This window comes from Dipodomys spectabilis, unplaced genomic scaffold, assembly GCF_019054845.1.
Source record: "Dipodomys spectabilis isolate Male_0828 unplaced genomic scaffold, ASM1905484v1 ptg000043l, whole genome shotgun sequence".
NCBI lineage: Eukaryota > Metazoa > Chordata > Mammalia > Rodentia > Heteromyidae > Dipodomys > Dipodomys spectabilis.
This window is the reverse complement of record NW_024870720.1, coordinates 13,453,919-13,477,229: the sequence shown is the minus strand read 5'-3', so window position 1 is coordinate 13,477,229 and position 23,311 is coordinate 13,453,919. Positions and strand designations below refer to the sequence as shown.

At 42.1% G+C, this 23,311-nt stretch overlaps 1 protein-coding gene across 2 annotated transcripts in view; it reads right to left on the bottom strand.

Moving 5' to 3' along the window:
* The window catches only part of Cwh43 (cell wall biogenesis 43 C-terminal homolog), a 42,828-nt gene extending 20,638 nt beyond the window's left edge, over nt 1–22,190 (bottom strand). The window contains exons 1-7 of one of the 2 annotated variants that reach the window (XM_042678270.1): nt 22,081–22,190; nt 20,359–20,550; nt 15,362–15,482; nt 14,691–14,845; nt 10,334–10,541; nt 8,616–8,704; nt 2,566–2,823 (exon numbers count right to left, since the gene is read on the bottom strand). In XM_042678270.1, coding sequence (XP_042534204.1) covers nt 2,566–2,823; nt 8,616–8,704; nt 10,334–10,541; nt 14,691–14,845; nt 15,362–15,482; nt 20,359–20,550; nt 22,081–22,123 — 1,066 coding nt within the window. In that variant the 5' untranslated portion in view covers nt 22,124–22,190. Of the gene's footprint in view, nt 1–2,565; nt 2,824–8,615; nt 8,705–10,333; nt 10,542–14,690; nt 14,846–15,361; nt 15,483–20,358; nt 20,551–20,729; nt 20,846–22,080 lie in introns of those variants that run through there. The other variant, XM_042678271.1, reaches the window with a different exon arrangement.
* Nucleotides 22,191–23,311: the final 1,121 nt, after the last annotated feature.

Here is a 23,311-nt window from a genome sequence, read left to right as displayed (position 1 = left end):
GTAGTCTAGTTTAATCCAAAAATTCTTCCAGTGGTAAATTCAAGAGTCAGGATTTCTTTTCAATTGAACACACCTAGGCAATTCAATTATTGAATTACTCAGCCCCTAAGCAATTACTCTAGTAGACTTTGGCTAACAGGGACATGCATAAGAAAGGAGGGAAGGGTCTAGGAGGAACCACTTTAGAAATTCTAGCTAGCCTTTTCCTGGCAACGAATGGCCTCAAATTTCCTGTTTCCTGGTTGTTGGGATGCTGATGGCATTTGAGAGAAAGGCACAACAGAGCACAAAAGAAAAGAACCTTCTGAACTGCCATAGAGACTCAACCTTTGCTACTAAAGAGCCCACAAATGCACCAAGTTGAGGACTGCAATAGTACACAAGTTGTGTAACTATTGCAACAAATGTGCCTTAGGACATAGTTCTCTGGGTATGTGGTACTGGCAAAGGATTCAGGCCAGAAATTTCAGAATGCCCATAGGCCAGCCAAGAAAGTTGAGTTATCTTTGGAAGCACTAGAAAGTAGCATATCTATAGCTTGCATATTTTTTAAATCATGCATAAAAATGTAAGTCGAAATATGGCACAATATGTACATCAAATCATAATGTAATCAAATTGAAATATAAGCCCAAATTTATAGATATAGATATAGATATCCAGTGGTGATGGCTCACACCTGTCATTCCAGCTACTCAGGATGCTGAGAGCTGAAGATCTTGGATTGAAGCCAGATTAGGCAGATTCTATCTTGAATTAACCAGCAAAATGCAAACAGAAGGCAGGGCTCAAGTGGTAGAGCACCAGCTGTGAGTGAAAAAGTTGAGCAAAAGTGCAAGACCCTGAGTTCAAGCCCCTGGCACTGGCAAAAAAAAAAAAAAGTCACGTCCAATTTTTCAGAAAATAGCAAGCAAAACTTAGAAAATAAATTTGTCCTTATCTCTGATTAGTACTGATTTTCAATTCAGTTGAATTAACAGCTGCTCTGAACGTTACAACATTCATTGGTCTTTGGGCATCATCAACAGAACACCACTCTATTTCTGTAAAACAGTAACACTGCATGCTTCCTACAGTTCTGCACGCGGCCAGAGAGGAACTCAACAGCTCCTTAGTCATGGCATTCTAAAGACACAAATTTACACACAAAACAGCTCTTACTTTCATTCATTTTCTTCACCTGGCAGGCCCCTAAGCAAGCTGGAAAAAAAGCAGGGCATGAGACAGGAAAGTAGCGCAGAGCAGAGTACAGCCACCTGAAAGAAAGCAGTAGAAAAGCCAACATTTGCAAAGCAAGCTACTACTGAGGAAAGGCAGCTATGGTACATCTCACACTAGACAGGAGCTTGGGCACTGCCCAGAAATCTCAAATCCAGTGAAGTTGTTTCTAAAATATCACATGTGATTAAAGATACATCTTCCAAAGCAGCCTGTCTATCATTCCATGGGCCAGGAATGAGAGAGGATGCATGACCATTTTTTCTTTTTCGTCTTTTTTTTTTTTAACAAATAAGCAAGCAACTGGGCTACTGACTGCATAGGTAAGGACTGAATGTTCTTTTAGTGTTATCATCTCCTCATTTTCTAGGATGCTACTGAAGAAGTATATGATGATAGTACTTAAACTTCAAAAGTTACTGACAGTACTTAATTCGTATATACTTGACATACGTTCATAATTTCATTATGGACAAAGGATTATTATTTTTTAAATATTAAACTGAGGAAAGTTGATGGCATCTTAGTAATGATGACTGTATAACCAAGGAAGTGAAAAATGTGTTTAATTCCTTGATTTGGAAATTTATTGTTCATGCTAAGATCATCTACTATACTTTATTAGTAAAACTATGCTAAATAAAAGTCACTGATAAAACTAACACCCCTCTGTGTGTTTATTTATTTTTGTGTGTGCTAGTCCTGGGCTTGATTTTAGCACGTGGGCACTGTCCTGTCCCTAAGCTTTTCTGCTTAAGGCTAGGGCTCTAACACTTGAGCCACAGTGCCTCTTCCAGCCTTTTGGTGGTTCATTGGAGATAGTCTCACAGACTTTGCCCAGGCTGGCTTTAAACCGTAATCCTCAGATATCAGTCTCCTGAGTAGCTAGGATTACAGGCATGAACCACTAGTACCCAGCTTTTTTTTAAGTAGTTGTACAAGAGTTTCAATACAAGTCAGATTAAAAGTACAGTGCATCTTGATCAATGTCCCCCCTTCCAACATTGTCCCTATCACTAGGTGTATTTATGAGCCTATATTGAAGGGTTAACACAGACATCAAAATCATGCCTTTCCTAACATGTGTTACCCAGTTTATGCTTTAGTCCTTATTAATGATTAAACATCTTTCATAACTAATTCATTTAAAGGCCTTTAGAGTGGCAAACATTATTGTAATGAACTAATCAATTAAGAAATTCGTTTTGAATTATCATTCAGACATCCTTCCAGGTTTTATTTCTTCACCAGGATCACCGTGTTGATTCTGTTAGTGCTCAACACTAGCCATTTCTCAGGAATATTTTTGATCAGTTTCTTTAACCCAGACCTTTGAAATGTACTCACCTAGAAGCACGTCAGATCTTTCTCTAGCGTAGACACCTCCCGGGACAAACTTAAAGGCTGTGCACCAGGCACAGAAAACGATTTCTAGAACATACACTAACATGGCACTAGTCATGGTTTCCCCAGGGCTTGTCCCTGAGCTAATCAGGTGCCCCAGTACTTGAGGCCACATGGACCCAGTGAAGATGGCCAACACACAGCCGGACACCGCCGCTGCCCATGTGCGCAGATAAAGGAGACCCGCAGCTGAAGCCGCTCCTGTTTATGAGGCAAAAAAAAAAGAATGAATGAGAGAGACAAGAGAGCAGTAGTTCATAGGATGACCAATGTGTAGAAGGGACCTTGGCAGTATCTGTTTCAATCTGCAGACCCCTGAGAAAACCAAAGTCTACCTTGGTTAATGTGATTTGCTCAGCATCAGGCCAGTCACAGGCCCAGCTGGAAAGTAGAATGCAGTCAAACTCAGGCCAATGCGAATTCTCTGGGAAGGAAAGGGAGGGAGGGGAGAGAAGAAGGGTCTTGAGTTGTAGCGTCAATTAAAAAAAAACCTGAAATTAATTTGCAATACCAAATGTATATTTATTAAATATAACTTGCCAGATAGTAGAAAACATATAGTCAGTGTGATTTCTAGAATGTTCTATGAAGGCACCTTCTAAGGTAATTTCTGCCCATCTAAATGCCACACCTTGTCCTGTAATATGCCCATTTAGTCTCCCAACAGCTGCAAAAGAAGGCATGACTGAGATAGCCACAGTGCATTTGGTACTTTAGCAACTCTGCAGTAAGTTCTTTCCTTTCCTTTCCTTTTATTCCCTTTCCTTTCTTTTGTGTGTGTGGGAGGGGGGACTGTTACTAGGTTTGAACTCAAGCCCTGAGTTTCATCCCTTAACATTTTGCTAAAGGGAAAAAGAAACGAAATGAAAGAAAAGAGATCTCTACTACTTAAGCTACATCTCCACTTCAGGGTTTTTGCTGGTTGAGTTGCACCAGCTTTCCAGCCTAGGCTGGTTTCAAACCTTGATCCTCAGATCTCAGGATGATAGAAGAAGCTATCAGTATTCATCGTTCTCCTCATTTCTTAACACCTTGCTAGGTGTTGGGACTATGCAATCTGCACCTTTGTTTATCTATAAATCTCTTCCACATCTTTAATTACTTACCTTAAACAGCTGTTTGGGAAAGTGATTGCAATCATTTCAATATCCAGAAAACTTGGGGCAGTGGCCACACCTTTGAAACTGCCAAAACCATTTCTTTCTAAACTTCATTATCAAACTGATGAAAATTGAATGACACTTTAAATAGCTCTCACTGATTCTTAATGAGATTGAATTTTCCACATTTAGTGGCTTATGGTGACAATTTTGCTTTTAAAGAAATGAATCCTAATACGCTCTTCTAATCTGAAAATGCTAAAATGATTTTCTTTACTACAAAGAATTATCCAGAGGGAAAATAAATGATCTTATTAAATTTCTCTCAGAGATTATTGCTTTCATTTTTTAAATTTAGTTTTGGTTTTTAAAGCAGTTTCTGTATTTTTAAGCTAAAATTATATTTTAAGCAAGCAATATATTCTAGGGATATTTTTTTCAGTTGTGGGGCTTGAACTCAGGGCCTGGGCACTGTCCCTGAGCTTTTTTGCTCAAGGCTATTCTACCACTTTTAGCCACAGCTTTGCTTCCAGTTTTTTGTGGTTAATTGGAGATAAGCGTCTCAAAGACTTACTGCCCAAACTGGCTTCAAATCAGAATCTTTAAATCTCAGCCTTCCTGAGTACCTAGAATTATAGGCATAAGCCACCAATGCCCAGCTCCAAGGATAATATTTTTTTAATGGTACAAAAGAGATTTTTCTGAATCTTGCCATTCACTAAGTCCCTTACGAAAAGGAAAACTGTGTTAGACTCATTCTGAGTCTTCCCGGGGATTTTCTATGTATATAAAGAAATATAGACACTAACACATTTCTCTCCCTTTTTATGTACCTCTGGTAGGATATGATACATACCATAGTCACTTTACCAAAATTTTCCCTTAACTGTATACCTTGATACTTGACACTGAACTCTTCCAAACAATTTCTTCTAAATACTCACTTGTGAGATATCAAGAATCCATGGTAATCAATATTCCAATAACACATATACTAACTTCCATGTTGGTTGGGCATAGTGACACATGCCTCTAATTCTAGCTATTTAGGAGGCAGAGATAGGTTGGTCTCCGTTTAAGGCCAACTTACACAAAAAATTAACAAAACATTGTCTCATAAACAAGCCAAGCATAGTGGTGCATGCCCCTCCAAGCACTGAGGAGGGGTAAATAGGAGGATCACAGTTCAGTCCTGACCCAGGCAAAAAATGGAGACCCTAAATGACAGATAACTAAACAAGAAAGAGTTGGGATTATGGCTCAAGTGGTAGAGTGACTAGGGAGCTCAAGGTCCTGTGTCTAAACCCTCATGCATAGAGGAGGGGAGAGGATGATGGAGGGAGGGAGAGAAAGAAGAAAGAATTGATGTGTTAATTAATAGGTGAAAGTTTTCAGATGATAAAATTGTACTTAGTACACTGAGGCCCTATCAGTGTTTTTTACTACATCTGCATCTTTTTTTCTAATACAACTTTGATATTACTAATTTAGCTGCTATCAAAACTTAAAGCTGCTCTATCTTTGGAAGTTTGGATTTGGGGGGGAGTCCTGGGTTTGCTTTGGGTACCAATCCTGGGCTTAAACTCAGGGACTGAGCACTACATCTGGGTTTTATTTTTCTTCTCAAGGCTAGAACTCTACCACTTGAGCCATAGCTCCCATTCCCTCTTCCAGCTTTTTGGGGGTAGTTTCTTAGAGATCAGGGTCTCATGGACTTTCTGGCATGGGCCGGCTTCAAACTGCACTCCTCAGATTTCAGTTCCTGAGTAGCTAGGATTACAGGTGTGAGTCACCAGTAGCCAGCTCTTTCTTTTTCTGAAATTCTTTGGTCACTGTCATAATTAATTTCTTGTGAGTCCACAGTTGGGTATATAAGCTTAAAAGTACAATAAGAAAATAGGATTCATTTCTCTGTACTCGGCTTTATCAAGTAGTTTCCAGAGGTAAAACACAGTGAAAAGTGAGCACTATCTCCAGATAAGTGTGACCTCCAATTTATGGTGAGGAGAATATCAGAATGAGAGGTGAATTGTGGCTGAATTTTAGCTCAAATTTTCCCTATTACGCATAGCCTACTAGAAACTTTAAATTTGTTTCTCTTAAAGTTCTGCCCTTAGGGGCTGGGAAGGTGGTTCAGTGGTAGAATGCTTGCCTCGCATGCGTGAGGCCCTGGGTTCAATTCCTCAGCACCACATAAGCAGAGAAAGGAAAAAGTGGTGCTGTGGCTCAAGTGGTAGAGCGCTAGCCTTGAGCTGAAGTGCTGAGGGACAGCGCCCAGGCCCAGAGTTCAAGCCCCACGACTGACAAAAAAAAAAAAAGTTCTACCCTTAAAGTTCTGCTTGTAATCCTGAGGATTAGAAAGAAAGGATCCTGGTTCAAGGGCAGCCTAGGAAAAATGATGTTAGCAAGATATCATCTCAACCAATTAAAAGAAAATCTGGATGTTGTGATATGTGCCGGCTACAAAGGAAACATAAATAGGATCATGATCAAGGCCAGTACCAGGTAAAAAGCAAGAGCCTATTCAAAAAACAAAAATAGGAAGGATGGGGAGCATGGCTGAAGGGGTAGCGCACCAGCCTAGTAAACTCAAGGCCCTGGGAGTTCAAGTCGCAGTAGTACCACACACCAAAAAAAGGTCTTTAAAACTACTACTCAAGGCCAGGTGCCAGTGGCTCACACCTATAATCCTAGCTGCTCAGGAGGCTGAGATCTGAGGATCCCATTCAAAGCCAGCCCTGGCAGGAAAGTCCGCGAGACTCTCATCTCCAATTAACCACCAGAAAATCAGAAGTGGCGCTGTGGCTTAAGTGGTAGAGTTCTAGCCTTGAGCTGAAGGGCTGAGAGACAGTGCCCAGGGCCAGAGTTCAAGCCCCACAAACAACAAAAACAAACAAAAAACAAAAAACCCTACTACTCAATATTTCAAAGAGTAAGCAAAACTAGGGTTTGACTCTCAAGGATATGGCCCTAATTAGAAAAATGTGTTCAAGATTATAAATTCATAGCTTTTCTATTCTTTAAAATTCTGTGGTTTTGCTCCTTAGTTCTCCTGTTTGTGTGTGTGTGTGTGTGTGTGTGTGTGTGTGTGTGTGTTTATTAGTGGGGCCATGTCACCCCAGGAGAGGGGTAACACAGGACAATGGGGCATGTGCCCCTATCCAAGTGGTAGCTTGTAACTCTTCCTATGTTTTTAAAAAAGAACTGCCAAAACTGGGAGAAAGCGAGGGAAGGGTCACTTATATAACTGTAATCCTTCTGTACATCACCTTTATCATAACAATAAATTGTTTAATGAAGGATCTTATTAGATTAACTTTGTCATAGAGTTCAAAAGTTTCCCTCACTGAGAAAAAAAAGAGCAGCCAATTACCTGTCCAATAAGCACTTTGCTTATATTCCATAAGCAAAGACTTGCCATAAATGCAGAACAAACCTCTGCTGCCTTATTTCATGTTTCCATATGCATATAGATTAAGAAGCTGTAGATACTCCTTTGCAAACTTGGCACTGACCGTGATCTGTTCCTTTTCCTTAGAAATCTCCTGAAGCAGCTCCCTGATGGGAAATAAGGCTCACAGCTCCCACCCTCTAGATGAAATGCAGACTATATAATATACAGCAAGAAGACAGGTCACTGTGGCTGCAGCAGTTTTCTCATGCAGCTGCAGGAGGAAGAGGATCTGGCCAGCACCACTGGCTGAGCAGCCTGCTTGGATCACACCCACATTCCCATGTAGGAGGGTGGTGCTGACGGTGGGCCTAAATGTATTTCTTACGTTTTTCTTCCAGTGTTTCCTATTACTGATACCCACAGTCTCACGGCATCTGGGCAGCACTCTGAATCACCTGCTTAATTATATACATAAGGACATCTTTCCTCACAGACATTGAATATAGTATTGCTCTGGAAAAGAGAAGGGGGTTTTAATTAATGCCAACAGTGACTTCTGTGTAATTGTTGCTGCCTTTTAAAGGAAGAGAGAGTCAGGAGCTGGTGACTCACCCTGTAATCTTAATTATCCAGGAGCCTGAGAGCTGAAGATCTTGGTTTGAAATGAGCCCAGACAGAAATGTGTGTAAAACTCTTAGCTCCAATTAACCAGTAAGAAGCCAGAAATGGAGGTATGGCTCAAATGGTAGAGCACCAGCTTGAGTGAAAAAGCCAAGCAATTGAAGCCCTGAGTTCAAGCCCCAGTCCTGGCCAAAAATAAAAGGCAAGAGGAAGAGATGGAGGAGCATAATTCTGTCACAAGAAAATAATACCAGGCTCTCTCATGGTCACAAAGACTAATAGGAGGTTGAAAGGGACAGTCTGAAATATAACAGCCCTCACCAGTATTTCTAAAAGGTATAATTGGGAAGAAATGGTTTGAGCCTTCACAAAAACGCGGTTTCTAGAAATGGATGAATAGGGAGCAAAAAAGTCACATGTAATTGAGAAAGGAAAATGGAGCATCATAACAGAATCCAAAACAGGACATTTCTTTTTTTTTGGGGTGGGGGGTGGAGTCTGGTCGTGGGGCCTGAACTCTGGGCTGGGCGCTGTCCCTCAGCTCTTCAGCTCCAGGCTAGCACTCTACCACTTGAGCCACAGCGCCACTTCTGGCTTTTTTCTTTTTGCTTAGGTGGTGCTGAGGAATCGAACCCAGGGCCTCAGGCATGCAAGGCAAGCGCTCTACCACTGAGCCACCTTCCCAGCCCCAAAACAGGACATTTCTTAGAAACAAAGAAGCTTGGAATTTCAAGAAGAGAGAGAATCTTAGCAGCTGCTATGTGAGCAGTTTGTGTTTTTTTAATAGTTATATCTCCTTCCAATCTAACTGCTTGTGCATGCAAGTAAATGGATGACCAAGCTCAATGATGGCTCATCTGCAGGTGAATGCCATATACCTGTAATCCACCAGATCAAACTCGCATCATGACACCACGAACAAGCTGAAAACATCAATCCGCCAGCCAACCCCAGCAGAACTGCACCTCTGTAGAAATAAGATAAAATTCAGAAAACATACTGTAAGACATTTGATATTGTTACTCTCTCATTATTTCAAATAGGAAATAGAAAGTATATTTCCTACCTCTAGGTATAGCCTAGAGAAACCTGGATATGGAATAGACAATGAGATCATGAAAACCCCAAATGGCATCTGCAGTCTCTCCTGGCCAAGGGAAACATAACAATTGAATTCTCTCACACCCTTAAATTGTTATAGTCATACTGGTCATAGGACACATAAAGCAACTCTAACGAAGACCAGAATCTCAATCAATAGCGTAAACTCTGGGCCTGGGTGCTGTCCCTCAGCTCTTCAGCTCAAGGTTAGTACTCTACCAACTTGATCCCCAGTGCCACTTCTGGCTTTTTCTGCTGATGTGGTGCTAAGGAATCGAACCCAGGGCCTTATGCATGCAAGGCAAGCACTCTACCACTGAGCCACCTTCTCAGCCCCTAGTTTGTCATTTTCTACCTAGTATTGCTTTGGGTTAGTCTCTGCCTTTCTGAGATCAGTGTCAGTTTATTTGATCAGTAATTGACTCTGTGTGTGTGTGTGTGTGTGTGTGTGTGTGTGTGTGTGCGCGCGCTTAAATGCTACAATGTCATCATTTTGCTATTTTGACAAATAATCATAGGAGAAAGGAAAATTTTTTTAACAAAGCTGTAGGAGGCGAGACAGCTGCAATAATGGTTACAGCATAGAAATCAATTAAGTAGCTGCAATGTAAATTGAGCTTTAAAAAAACCAAAGCACGTTGGCCTTGGAATGTGACTTAGTGGTAGAGTGCTTGTCTAGCATGCATGAGGCCCTGGGTTCAATTCCTGGTATGACAAAAAGAAAAGAAAAGAAAAGAAAAAGGTAACCATTAAAAATTTTGCTGGGTGCCAGTGGTCCACGCCTATTATCCTAGCTACTCAGGAGGCTGAGATGTAAGGATACCAGTTCAAAGTCAACCCAGGCAGAAAAGTCCTTGTGAGACTCTTATCTCCAATTAATACTCAGAAACTAGAAGTGGTGCTATGGCTCAAAATGGTAGAGCACTAGCCTTGAGCAAAAGAGTTCAGGGATAGCGCCCAGGCCCTAGTTCAAGTCAAAATGACAAAAATGACAATTTTTTAAAAATTTAAAAAACAAGACATAATTTACTAAGCATCAATTTAAGATTTTTTTATACCTTTTTATTCACTTAACCTTCATGAATCTGCAAAGCAAATGCTGCTATTTTTATACCATTTGGCAGCTTCTCATCATGGCTCTGTGCTCTGTCCACCAAAAGCCTATAACTGTAATGGGAAGGAAGGAAGAGACTAGCCCTGCCACTAAGCAGGCTCTTCCAGGTAGTAATTCCCATGGCATCCTTGCTAGCGCTTGAATACCTCTTATTCACAATCCTTAGTTCCCTCTCCCCCTCTACTTTCCCATCATCCTAAACACAAAACAAATGACATTCTCGCTCCTCCATTCTAGAGTCTATAATCATTTCTGTGTGGTCTCTGAGGAGATTGGGTGGTAAATGCCCCCGGAACACAGCTGTAGCTGGCCTACAAAGGACAAGTTTCTTTCTTTAGCCAGGAATGCTGATTTCTTGATGGCTTCCAAACTCACACTCACCCAAAGGGGTTAGGATCTGGTCCTGGATGGGGATGACCACTCACTGCCCATCTGGACACAAGAGAGACTTCTCCAAAGATCCATTGGGTGAGGAACAAAAGACTCCCAAAGGCAGCCCCTGCCAGCAGCCGGCAAGGTCTACAGGCACAGTCCACACTCTTGGCTGCCTTGCTGTGCTTTCTGTCCTCGGATTTACTGCAGTCAGCATCTGGGATCAAAAAGAAGAAGATTAGAAAAAGGGTGAGTTCCACAGAAACATGCCCTTGTAGAGGTGACTTAAGGCATGCTTTCTTCTGGGCCTATAAATTAATTTAAACTGGGACATCCCTCCAATTTTTGCCTCCCACAATCATTTTCCAATCACCCTGGGCCCCAAGGAGAACAAGATTCAGGGATAAGCATTGATGACAAAAAGCTAACTTCCCCCACAGTCGGGCAATGACTTCTTATATCTTGAAGAGAACAGCCAAAAGCTACAGACCACCCACCCACCAGGCCATATCCACCTAGCCATACTTGAAACATGGACTGTTTCAACTATATATACCTGTAAGGTCCGTCCCTGGATGGCAAGCAGACTCCACCCTCCTCGCAGCAAAGTCTCCACCCAGTACCTGTGTTACCTAGGCAACTGAGACACCTGGAAGAGGTCACATCTGCATCCGCTGAGGTCACATCTGAATTTGATGTGGCCACACCTTTCCCCGCCCATACCCTAGATAAGGCCTAGCTCAGGCCCAGGCGCTCTCTCTGTTCATTTTTCTAGCTCTTGCTCTTGCTCTTCTTTTCTAGCTCTCTTGCTCTTGCTCTTCTTTTCTAGCTCTCTCTCTGCTCTAGCTCTTTCCTCTCTCTTTCCCAGCCACGTGGAGTGCCAACCTTGCCTGGTCCCAGCAGGTGTACTGAATAAACCTACCCCTTACCTGAATACCACGTGCGTGCTGGTGCTGTTCTTACTCGATTACCTCTTTTTAAAAACCTAACAATACCTTTCTCAATTCCTATCCCCAATTCTCCCTATTTAACTGAGGACTATGTCTGTATTCCTGAAGATGTTTTGAAGTTCCATTTTCCCATGGATGCCATGTAATAAATCATTTCTTCACCATGACTCTGTGTGTGTGTGTGTGTGTGTGTGTGTGTGTGTGTGTGTGTGTGTGTGTGCATACACCAAGGGTTTGGTGTACACTCAGGGCCTGGACACTTCCCCTTAATTTTTTTTCCTCAGAGCTGATGCTTTACCACTTGAGCTGTACCTCCACTTTTAGCTTTTTTGTAGTTAACTGGATATAAGAGTTTCACAGCTGGGCGCTGGTGGCTCACGCCTATAATCCTAGCTACTCAGGAGGCTGAGATCTGAGGATCGCGGTTCAAAGCCAGCCCGGGCAGAAGAGACCGTGAGACTCCTATCTCCAATAAACCACCAGAAAAGCGGAAGTGGCGCTGTAGCTCAAGTGGTAGAGCGCTCGCCTTGAGCTGAAGAGCTGAGGGACAGAGCCCAGGCCCAGAGTTCAAGCCCCACGGCCGACCAAAAAAAAAAAAAGAGTTTCACAGACTTTTCTGCCAGGATTAGCTTCAAACCATGATCCTCACATCTCAGCTTCCTGAATAGCTAGAATTACAGGCATGAACCACCAGTACTGAGCCACCATGACTATTTGGCGTATATGGGCAAGTGACTAGACCTAATCTGGGACTTCCACAGTTTGGGTCTGGTTTCACTAGACTTTCAGCAAGCAGGGTATGGCACCTGGATTCAAGGAGTTTATTCTAGAAGGGGAGAAGCTATGATAAACAGCTGTTCTATAGGAGAGATTATTTCTGGAAGGCTCGATAAGGCACAGTTTAAGTGTAAGGAAGAAAGGGTATTTTGGAGTTTGACAAGTTGAAATACAGAAAGCTACTGAATTTGTGAGAAGTTAACAGAATGAATAGAGCAGAAATCTATGCTTTAAAAGCAAATGATATAGTCAGGGAATAAATGTCATCCAGCTTGGGTGGGACATTTCTAGTAAGCCAGGCCATGAAAGAAAAAGACTTTAGATTGCCTAGCAAACTAGAGGTCCAAGTTCAAACCTCAGTAGAGCAAAAACAAAGAGGAGCTGGAAGATGGTGGATCATGCCTATAATCCTAACTACTTAGGAGGCTAGATCTGAGGATCATAGTACCAAGTCAACACAGTCAGAAAGTCCATATTATTTCCAATTAACCAGCATAAAACAGGAAGTAAACCTGTGGCTCAAGTGGTAGAACAACAACCTTGAGCAAAAAAGCTCAGTAACAGAGCTCAGGCCCTGTGTTGAAGCCTCTGTGCCAACACACACACACACACACACACACACACACACACACACACACACACAAAGGAACAGGGCTCTCACTGAACTTTCTGTACACCTCAAAGTAACAACAGTGCATCAACTGATGAATTTTCTTCCCACACACTTAATCCTCACAGCACCTTTATGAGGTGCATGCTCTTACTAACTCTGTTTTACAGATTAGAAAACCAGCCCAGTGAGATCCATTAATTGCCCAAGACCACACAGCTTGTAGAGAGCACTAAGAAACTGGGCCTGGAGCGTAGGCAGCACGTACTTCACTTGACTGGCCCCCACTGGCCCAATTCATAGTTTCATTGAACCAAGAGACTCCATCCAGCCCAGAGATGACTTCATGTACAATCATGTAACCATGGTAGATAATGCCAGAGAATTTCTTCTGTTGAACACAGACAGCCTGAAAGGCTACACACTTGTGACTCTGTGAAGGATAGAAGGAAGAATAGAAGGCCTTGGGGTGTGCCTGTGGAACTGGCAGTCTGGATTCACAAGGGGGAAGAAAACTAAGAATGGGATGAGCAGAAAAAGCAGAACGGGAGCTATGCAGATGGCATAGGCAGAGATGATGGTGTGGACAAAATAAGATCAGGTGCCTGGAGGCTTTGAACTTAGACATGTCTAAGATCAGTTTGCTGAGTACAATGCAGTAAACCAAAGTAGGTGACTCCATTCACTATAACCCAACAAATAAGGTAAAACAAAAATAAAATAAGCAACAACAATAATAATAATCACCTGCTCTGTGCTCAGATACTCTAAGGGAGCAGGTAAAGAGTCTGAATTTTGGAAATGAGGCACAGGGCAAAAACAGAGTAAGAGAATACCAGCTAGCAAGTGGGTCATGTAAATTTGAAACAGAGGTGGAAAAGGAGAAAATTCAAGTCTGGAAAGGCAAATATGATCCAAAGTCAGGATGCACCTGAGAGACACACCTACCTGGGAGTAATTTATAAAACATAAAAGAAGCCAGGCACTGGTAGCTTACACCTGTAATTATAGCTACTTAAGAGGCTGAGATCTGAGGATAGTAGTTCAAAGCCAGCCCAGGCAGAAAAGTTCCTGTGAGACTCTTATCTCCACTTAACCACTCAAAAAACCATAATGGAGCTATGGTTCAAAGCAGGAGAGAGCTATAGCCCTGAGCAAAAGAGCTCAGGGACAGAACCCACCAGGCTTTGAGTTCAAGCCCCATGATCAACAAAAAAATTAAGCTTTTATAAAAGATACAATAGAAGACTAGAAAAATCACTAAATATTCTAATGTTAATGTGACATGACTCCTTTACTGCTAGTTTCCTCATTTGCCTGTTAAGACTCCTTTACTGATAATTGCACCATTTTCTTACCTCAGTTTCAAGCCAAAATTGAGGCCAGAGGGGAATTACACAAGCACTTTTTGTTCATGCTGAGCCAACACTTCCATTAATATCTGTGTGATTTCTCCTTGTATATACAAAGGAACAGTGACTCACTGAGTTAAGCAAAAAGCCACAAGCCAAGTTAATTAGACTCCAGTCACACTTCTCTATTCTTTTTAGAACCATCTCAAGTTGGATCACAAGCAGGGTTTGTGTATGTCTCAGAGAAAGCCAGCTTCTGTAGGAGGAAACTAGCTTAGAAAGTAGTATTAACTTACAAAGATTTCCTTTCTTTTCAAGCTTCAGATCCCTGGATTAAACCCAGGAAGTTGCCTACATCTAGATTGTAGTAACTTTCCAGTCTTACAGTGTGATCAGTGTAAGATGGAGACTCCCCTGCTGGAGGCCAGGTTGAGAGAGAAGAGGAGGAAGATAGCTGAATGAATGGGGCTGAGTCTAGACTCCCGTCGACAGTGGTACACACCACTGTCTGCTTAGGCCATAGTTGTCACTATTTCAGAAGGGAGGAAAGCTGAAATGGAAATACAATACAGAAAAACTATTTTTATCCATTTTCTTTTCCAAATATGCTACATTCACATCAAAAAGGTAAACTTTGTAAGAGAGAAAGTCCCCAAATAAATTGAACATTTACTTACCTGCACCAATGCGGTCCAGTGTGGCTATGGTACTCAATGTCAGTATTATCCTGTTGGACACCAGAGAACTCCAGATTGGGTTTAATGAGGTATACCATATGCGGAGGACAAGAAGAAGAATCTGTCCTAAAATAAATCCCCAGATTCTGAGGTACCTGCCAGTGCAAAAGTACTGTTAAAGACTCTTTCATGATTCGAAGTGCATTGTGAATTTCAGTGTCATAGAAAAAAATCATCTCAAGCTGATTGTTGGCAATTTGAAATAATCCACTTGGCTTAGCCCTTCTATACCCCATTACCTAGATAACGTGTAATAATTCTTTCATTCCTAAAATATTATTAAGGCTGAGGGTTTTTAGTGAGTGGTAGACTGTGTGTTTAGCAAGAGTAAGGGCTCAATCCCTGGAGACAATGTGCATATTATTATATTACAATTCTATCTATAGTTATACATTTGTATATATAATAATTGCAATGTATATATTTGTAGCATATATACATATCTATTACATATATTTGTATATATAGCAACTGTTCAAATTAATGAAAAGCAAAGACTTGTGTAAGATCACATAGAAGGTTAAATTGTGATTTACAAATCCCACACTGGGTTTCACTTTGGAAACTAACCATACCAGTATGTCCACAAGTACATAAGATATGAATCATACCTTTGCAAACCACTTCCTGACCACCAAGTCACACTTTGTACCACCAACGAGGAAGACACACCAAATGCAAGGAGCACCAGTCGAAGTGTGGCATTTGGAGCCTTGAGGGAAGCTATACTGCCTACAAACAAAGTGAGCAGAGCTGAGCACTTGTGAAAAGCAGACATTGCAACTTTATGGTCTGATTTGCCAAATATTGGTGATACTATCATTACACTCGAGAATTGAGTTATTATCTAACTACATGCATTATCTTTTTTTAAACTTTTATTGGCACACAATTCACACACTGTAAAATTTACCATGTCTAGCCATTCACACCTATAATCCCAGAAGACTCAGATCTGATTATCTCAATTTAAACGCTATCAGGGGCAGACAAATCTGTGAGATTTTTATCCAACTAACAAGCAAAAAGCTGAAAGTGGAGGTATGGCTCAAGTAATAAAGCACTTGCCATAAGTAAAATTGCCAAGTGAAGAGTGAAAAGCACTGAGTTCAAGCCCCAGTACTGGCCTAGTGTAAAAAGAAATCACAGAGGAAAAAAGGTAGCCATATCTAAGTATAGAACTCCATGATTTTTATCATTGAGTGCATTTACAAAGTTGGACAACTATCATCACTAATTCTAGAACATTGTCACCCCAAAGAGAAACCCCATATCTATTAGAAGTTACTCCCACACAATCAATATACTTTCTGACTCTGGATTTTTCCTACTTTGGGCATTTCACACAAATAGAATCATACAATTTATGATGTACTGTGGCTTCTTTCTCTCAGCATAATATTTTCAAGGTTAATCCATGTTGTAACAGGTATCAATGTTTGGTTCCTTTTTGTGCCTAATTAAAATTATATTATACGGATATATTGCATTTCATTTATCCATTCATCTGTTGGCCATTTCTTGGCATTTGTAAACAATGCTGCTTTGAACGTCTGTGTACACATTTCTATATTCATATAGGTTTTCATTTTTCTTGGATATACGCTATATATAAATATATATTATATATAAAGGGGTAGGACTGTTGGATCACATGAAAATTTTGTTTAACTTCTTGGAAAACTACTAAACAATCTCCCAAAACAGCTGTACCACTGAATATTTCTTATGTTTCCATCAGAAATACATTAAGCTTCCAATTTCTTCACATCCATGCAAACACTTGTTATTGTTTTTACCATAATGATCCTAGTAGATCAAAACATTTATGATCAGAAATTATCTAAATTAGTGAACATAAATGACTTCTTAGCTAATTACATAGTAATTAGCTTCAGGTAACAGAGGTGAAATTTCAGGAAACAGACCTGTGAGGTTATTTACATTTAAAACCCCTCAGGACTCTTTAAAAAAAAAATGCAACCTGTCTTTAAGAAGCATTTTATGTGTGTATGTGCCAGTCCTGGGGCTTGAACTCAGGGACTGAATGCTGTCCCTGTGCTTTTTTGCTCAAGGTTATCACTCTACCACTTGAGCCACAACTCCACCTCCAGCTTTTCTGGTTAATTGGGGATAAAGAGTCTCACAGATCCTGCCAGGGCTGGCTTTGAACTGAAATCCTCAGATCTCAGCCTTCTGAGTAGCTAGGATTACAGGCCTGAGCCATCTATACCTGGACTTATTAAGCATTTAAAGGGCATTCCAAGGCAGGCCATGACTAATTGCAGCCTCTGAGTAGCACCTGCCAGCAAAAGACTGGCCCCTCCATTCACATCTCTGAGCCACTTCCCTCTACTTGCGTTTCCCACCAGATTCAGTTCTGTCTCTGTGCAGTGTAAAGGGGAACAACAGAAGGACCTCAATCAATCACCATCCCTACCCCTCCCAAACCTACTCTGTCTTATATCCCCTATAGCCACTTGTTACCAGACAGAACTGGACTGAAATAATGAACTGCTAGTGGGTGCCTCCAGAGCTAAGGCTTGCCAGGCAGAGGCCACAGTGATCGATATGAGGATTCTGTAACCCAACAGCAGTTGACTCAGTCACTATAGTACTCCGTTTTCAGGGCAGAGAGCCTCATTTCTATCATTCCTAGACCTGAAATTTTCCTGATTGATTGGCCTGTCTGTCCATGTATGTGGGAGCCATCTTTGTAAAGGGCAGTTTCCAGGAGTCTTTCCCACCATTCCTTCTGACTTGGAGCTGTTTGAAAAACCAGAGTTGTATACCTTCATGGAAACCACGGATCTCTTAGCACCTACTTTGTTCTGCCTCTGCCAGGGGTTGCTACACACACACACACAAACACACACACACACACAAAACAACAACAGCACTGTAATTGTTTAGTGATTCCTGGTACTGCTTCTGAAAACACCAAATGTCTACATTCAGACAGAAAATCTATGCAGTGACTCATGAACAAATGCCACATGGGAATCTCAGAGAAACTGAGTTACAACAGAAGAACAAGATGACTCATTTTCAGCTACAGATCCAACCCATCTACAGTCTGGCATTTTTCATTTTGAATCTACTCTCCATAATCTCTTCTTGCTTTTTTTTTTTTTTACTACTGGCTCATCTCCAAAGATTCTCAATAGTTACTAATGTCTAAAACCTCAATTCATAATAGAAACTATACATCTAAATTTTTATTATCTTTGGCAATGTGATCTATTCAAATTCAGAATTCAAAGGTACAAAAATGATAACAGTGCCAATTTTTCCCTGCAGACCTGTAATTTTTTTTCATTTAATTTTATTGTCAAGGTGATGTACAGAGGGGTTACAGTTACGTATGTAAGGTAGTGAGCATATTTCTTGTCAAACTGTTACCCCCTCCCTCATTTTTCTCCCACTCTCCCTCCTCCCACCCCCCCAAGTTATACAGTTCATTTCCAACATATTGTCTTGTGAGAATCGTTGTTGCATTGGTTCACCCTTTGTCTTTGTCTCACCATTTTGTTGTTCCTTGCCTTCCCTAATTCAGATAGATATATATATACAATACCCAGGGTACCAAATCAAACACAGTGACAACAGGGGATAAACCATAAGGAAAAAAAAACATAAAAGAAAAAAATCACATAATACATTAAAAACAACAACAACAAAGAAAAACCTCTTATTTCCATATCTTGGAGTTCATTTCACTTAGCATCATCTTATATGGTCATATGTACATAGCTATTGAGATATTCTACTCATCTGCCAAGACTATCCTAGACACATACTAATTATTACAAATAAGGGAAAACATGGGATCTATGTTTCTTTGAGTCTGGCTTACTTCACTTAATATGATTTTTCCCAAATCTTTCCATTTCCTTATGAATAGGGTGATGTCATTCTTTCCGATGGAAGCATAGAATTTCATTGTCAGACCTGTGTTTAGGTACCACATTCTCCACCATAGTAGCAATGCTACCATTTTCTGAGTTCCTTTAGGAATACTTAATTGTGTCCAGTCAAATACTAAATTTATTTTCAAACAAATTTTATATAGAGATTAGCATTCTATATGCTCTATTTAATATAACCAATTTCACAAATTATATTTTAAAAGCATTCCATATTTCATTATTAATAATAGCTTCTCTTTTTGATAGTTGCATAGTATTCTATATGGTATTTCAAGTTTCATAACCATTGGTTATTTAACTTATCCCTTAGAGATGATATTTAGGCTCCTTCCAGTCTTCCTATGACAGATATCCCCAGCAGGACTGGATGATTTTGCACATGTATCATTTACATGTATCTGTAAGATATATTCCTAGTAGTAAGGTTGCTGGGTAGAAGTTATGTAAAGCTCTTATAAATACTGCTAAATTAACTCCATGGAAGTTATCCTAATTTACATACGCACAAGCATTACATTAGTGCCCATTTTTCCACTCTACCCACACAGCACACTCATGTTATTTTTCTGTCAATTCATTTGTGACACTAACAGACAAATATGTATGCATAAATTAAAAGTGCATATTTTATTATATTTTTAAGAACCAGTCCTTTTCCCTTTCCAGCTTGATGATTTCTTCTTTCCCTTTTGTCTAGCAAATTGATGTTCTTTTGTTTTGTTTTGTTTTTGTTTGTAGGAACAAATGTGGAAATAATCCTTTCGAGGCAAAGAGTTACAAATAGTTTTCTTAGTGTACTGTTTGCTTTGTACAGTATCTGTTGGGCATGGCTTCATAACTGTCATGCAATATTATTTAAATGATCTCTTTTTTTGTTTGATTATGTTGTGTCATCATTGGAAGAAAGAGCACAACATATTCAGGAGTTGCCTTGTTCACCAAGGTACCTTTTCTCTGCTTATAACAGGGATTTTTATGCCTTTCTAGTCTGATGTTAGAAACATGAATCAAATTGACTCTCAGTCTAGTCTTTCAATTTTACGGAAGGTAAATTTTTCTAAAGTAGTAGTTGGAAAAAGATCTTCAAGTTTTGAATCAATCATCTAGCCTGTCAAGAACAGTTCATTTCATTCATTTCATTTTTCTTTTTCTTTTTTTTGGGGGGGGAGGAGGGGTCTGGTCGTGGGGCCTGAACTCTGGGCCTGGGTGCTGTCCCTCAGCTCTTCAGCTCAAGGCTAGCACTCTACCACTTGAGCCACAGTGCCACTTCCGGCTTTTTTTTTCTTTTTGCTTATGTGATGCTGAGGAATCAAACCCAGGGCCTCATGCATGCAAGGCAAGCGCTCTACCACTGAGCCACCTTCCCAGCCCCTTCATTTCATTTTTCTATGAAAAAAAAAAAATCTTAGAGAGCTGGGCACTGGTAGCTCACACTTATAATTCTAGCTACTCAGGGGGCTGAGATCTAAGGATCACAGTTCGAAGCCAGCCCAGGCAGAAAAGTCCCTGTGACCCTTATCTCCAATTAGTCAATCAAAAAACAGATGTGGCATTGTGGCTCAAGTGGTAGAGCGCTAACCTTGAGCACAAAGAGGCTTGGGGACAGCACCCAAGCCCTGAGTTCTAGCCCCACAGCCAACAAAATAAAATAATCTTAGAGAAACACCTTCAAACCTTACCGGCAGTGATGATCCGAAGCAGAGTCAGTATCCACTTCTTGTTAACCAATTTCCAGAAAGGAGAAATTGTTAGAAGTATGGGAGAAAGAAAGGCTATTCCAAAACCTTCCAATCCAGTGAGCTCCAGTGTTTGCAGGGGAAAGTAATAGATCATTGGTGCCAGGCCATGGTAGAGAGACCAGGAAACATATCCTATAAGAAATGTTTAGAAGAAAGAGAATTGTGCCTCTGGCATCGTTGAACAGACAGCCCTGCCGCTCTGCTCCCACCTCCACTTTCCTGCTTTCACTGTCACTGGGTGCCAGTAGCAGAATTTCTCCCCATCCTTCAGCCCAGTGGGAAACAGGCTTTTGCTGTTGTAAGTCTCTCACCATCCCTTTGTTCCCTTAGTTGTTCCAGGTGCCAGCAGGTGGAACCTCAGTACAATGTCCTCATCTTGAACCATGTGAGTTGAATCTGGCTTCTTGTCAGGACCTTGATTGATAATTAACTTGACCCATAGGTAATCAGAAATATCATGAATACCAAAACCAACAAAAATAACAGGCGTTCCCTCAGCTCATCTCCAACACACCCAGAAGCTCTTCAGTTGGGCAATATTTTTCTGTTAAACCCAGCCCTTAGGAGGCAGTATAGAGAAGTGGAACGGCCAGATCTGAAGTCAGCAGCACCTCGGCCAATAACCAACTCTAACCTCGAATGATAATGATGATTAACACCAATGAGTAATTAATCCTATGTTAGGCTCTGCTGAGTGTTAAGACTGATTGTCTCTCACGCCTCTATAACTCCAGTGGTCTAGGAGGTGGATGCTTTCAAATGCATAAACAAGCTAAGTAAACAAGGGCAAAACAAAACAGCTGAAAAGTCCTGACACTCTGGAAGTTCAGTCATTGCCTACAGTGCACAGTAGCAAACAGCACAGACAACTTAAACAATCTGCCTGCCAAGTAGCTGTCTAGCTACTCTGTGTGGTAACTTTCTAGTAAGCTACGTAACAATCTCCCTTTGTTAATCAGGAAAAGAGAACTTCTAGCTGCCTCCCAGAGTTGTCCAGAGGACTGAGCAAGGGCACAGAGTACCTAGCATTGGAGAAACTTTGTGTAGTTGTCTCAGTCCTGTTTCTCAGCTGAGAACATACAAGGTGAGCCAGGAAAATGGAGCTGGAGAGTTCTTCTAAAGGTTGCACCTTCCAGAAATTAAGTTCGAAAGAGTGCCACCTCCAAAACCCTCCCAAATGCTTGTCTGGAAACTGATTTCAATCATGCTGCAAAATGCTCTTTGCCAATTGCCCAAGTGCACCATGGCCGCCCGGGGGTCACACTGGGGACACGAGGGGGCCTTTCCCCTTGTTAACGTTCAGTCCTGAATTGCATTGCGATAAACTTAAAAGTCACAGGTGGAGGCGGGGGGGGGGGGGGGGCCTGAAAGGGCTTACGAGTTCAAGGCCAACATATATGTCCTCCCACTGCTCGGGTGTAATGCCAGGGCAGTGGTGGCAGCTCCGAGCATGCTCTCCCCGTAGATCCTCAGTTTCTGAACCCCCACCTCGGTCTTGTCTCCAATTCCCTTTCCTTCCGCAGCACAGGTTCCCAGGGGATGATAAACATCTCCATTCTGCACACCTTTCCCAGTTCAGTTAAGCTGACAGGATGCAGGGCGCCACAGAGGGTTGGGGGAGCTGGCACCAGCCACCCAGGGGCGAGGGCGACCCAGGCTTACCCAGAAAGGTCTCCAGGAAGATCTCCCTCCACAGGGAGGGCATCGTGCCTCTGAGAGCAGCGAGCGCGAGGACAGACGCCCCGCGACGGCCCCGCGCTCCCCGCAGCCCGGCACCGCGTTCGCCCTGGGGTCCCACGTCCCTGCGCAGAGTCCACAGCCTGCCAGTCCCACCGATCTGCCCATCTGCCGGCCGCTCGGCCGATCTGAGAGCGGGTGGGGCCAGGCCTGTCGTCCTGTTCCGCACCACACCCAGCCCGGCCCAGCCTGCCCCAGCGCAGCGTGCCCCAGCCCAGCCTGCCCCAACCCGATGCCACCTGTGCGCCCTGCGCGCGGGCACCGCTCGTCTTGCGGCCACTGCCCTGCGGCCCCTGCCCCCCTGACCGCGGGGGACAGCGCAAGTCCCCCACCGAGATCTGTGGGCTCGAACCCTGCAGTCTGGCCAAACCTAGGTTGCTTGGTCCCCTGCTCCAGGAGCAGCCTGGAGGACCAAGCGCGGCCAGCGCGCGCGAAGGGAGGAGCAACTCCGAATCTGTGAGACCGGTTTTAAACCAGGCCTCCACAGCGGTGCGCCGCGAGGAGCCAGAGAGGGAGGCTGGAGAGGGAGGCTGGAGAGGGAGGCTGGAGAGGGAGCCTCTCCACGCCATGCTTTGTATCCCTGACTATGGCATTCTTCAGGCCAAGGTAACGGTTCCCAGGCACGGGGCCTCACGGGAGAATCGCCTCGTTTTTTCCTCAGCTTTGGTCAATAATTAACATAAACGTGTCCGTTGCATTCCGTAAGAGAGGCCAAACATTCTAGTAGTGGCGCGATTTTGTATGGTTTTTAAAGATGTTGCCAACATTTGCTCAAGAGGACAGCAAACTAGTGGCTTTGAAAAGTGCCTTGACCTCCCCAATGTAACAGTATTTGAGTGTGCATTTCTATAACAGTAGGAGATGTTCTAATTACTGGAACAAAGGAACTAGACCCATTATTTCTCCCTCAAATATTATCATACCTGGATGTCTTGAAGGTTGGTTTTTATTGTGTTTTGTTTTGTTTTAGGTTTTTGTGGGGGGTTTTTGAAACCTCCTTAAAGCAATTTGTTCTCATTCACTTTAACCTTTCAAAAGAGCTCGCTTCTAAAACACAATGGCAAAGTACCTAAAAAAGGACAAAATGATTGTGGTAAGTTCCCTAGCCATTTTGAATAAAGAGCTCCTAAACACTTACTTCCCGATACACTGAGTC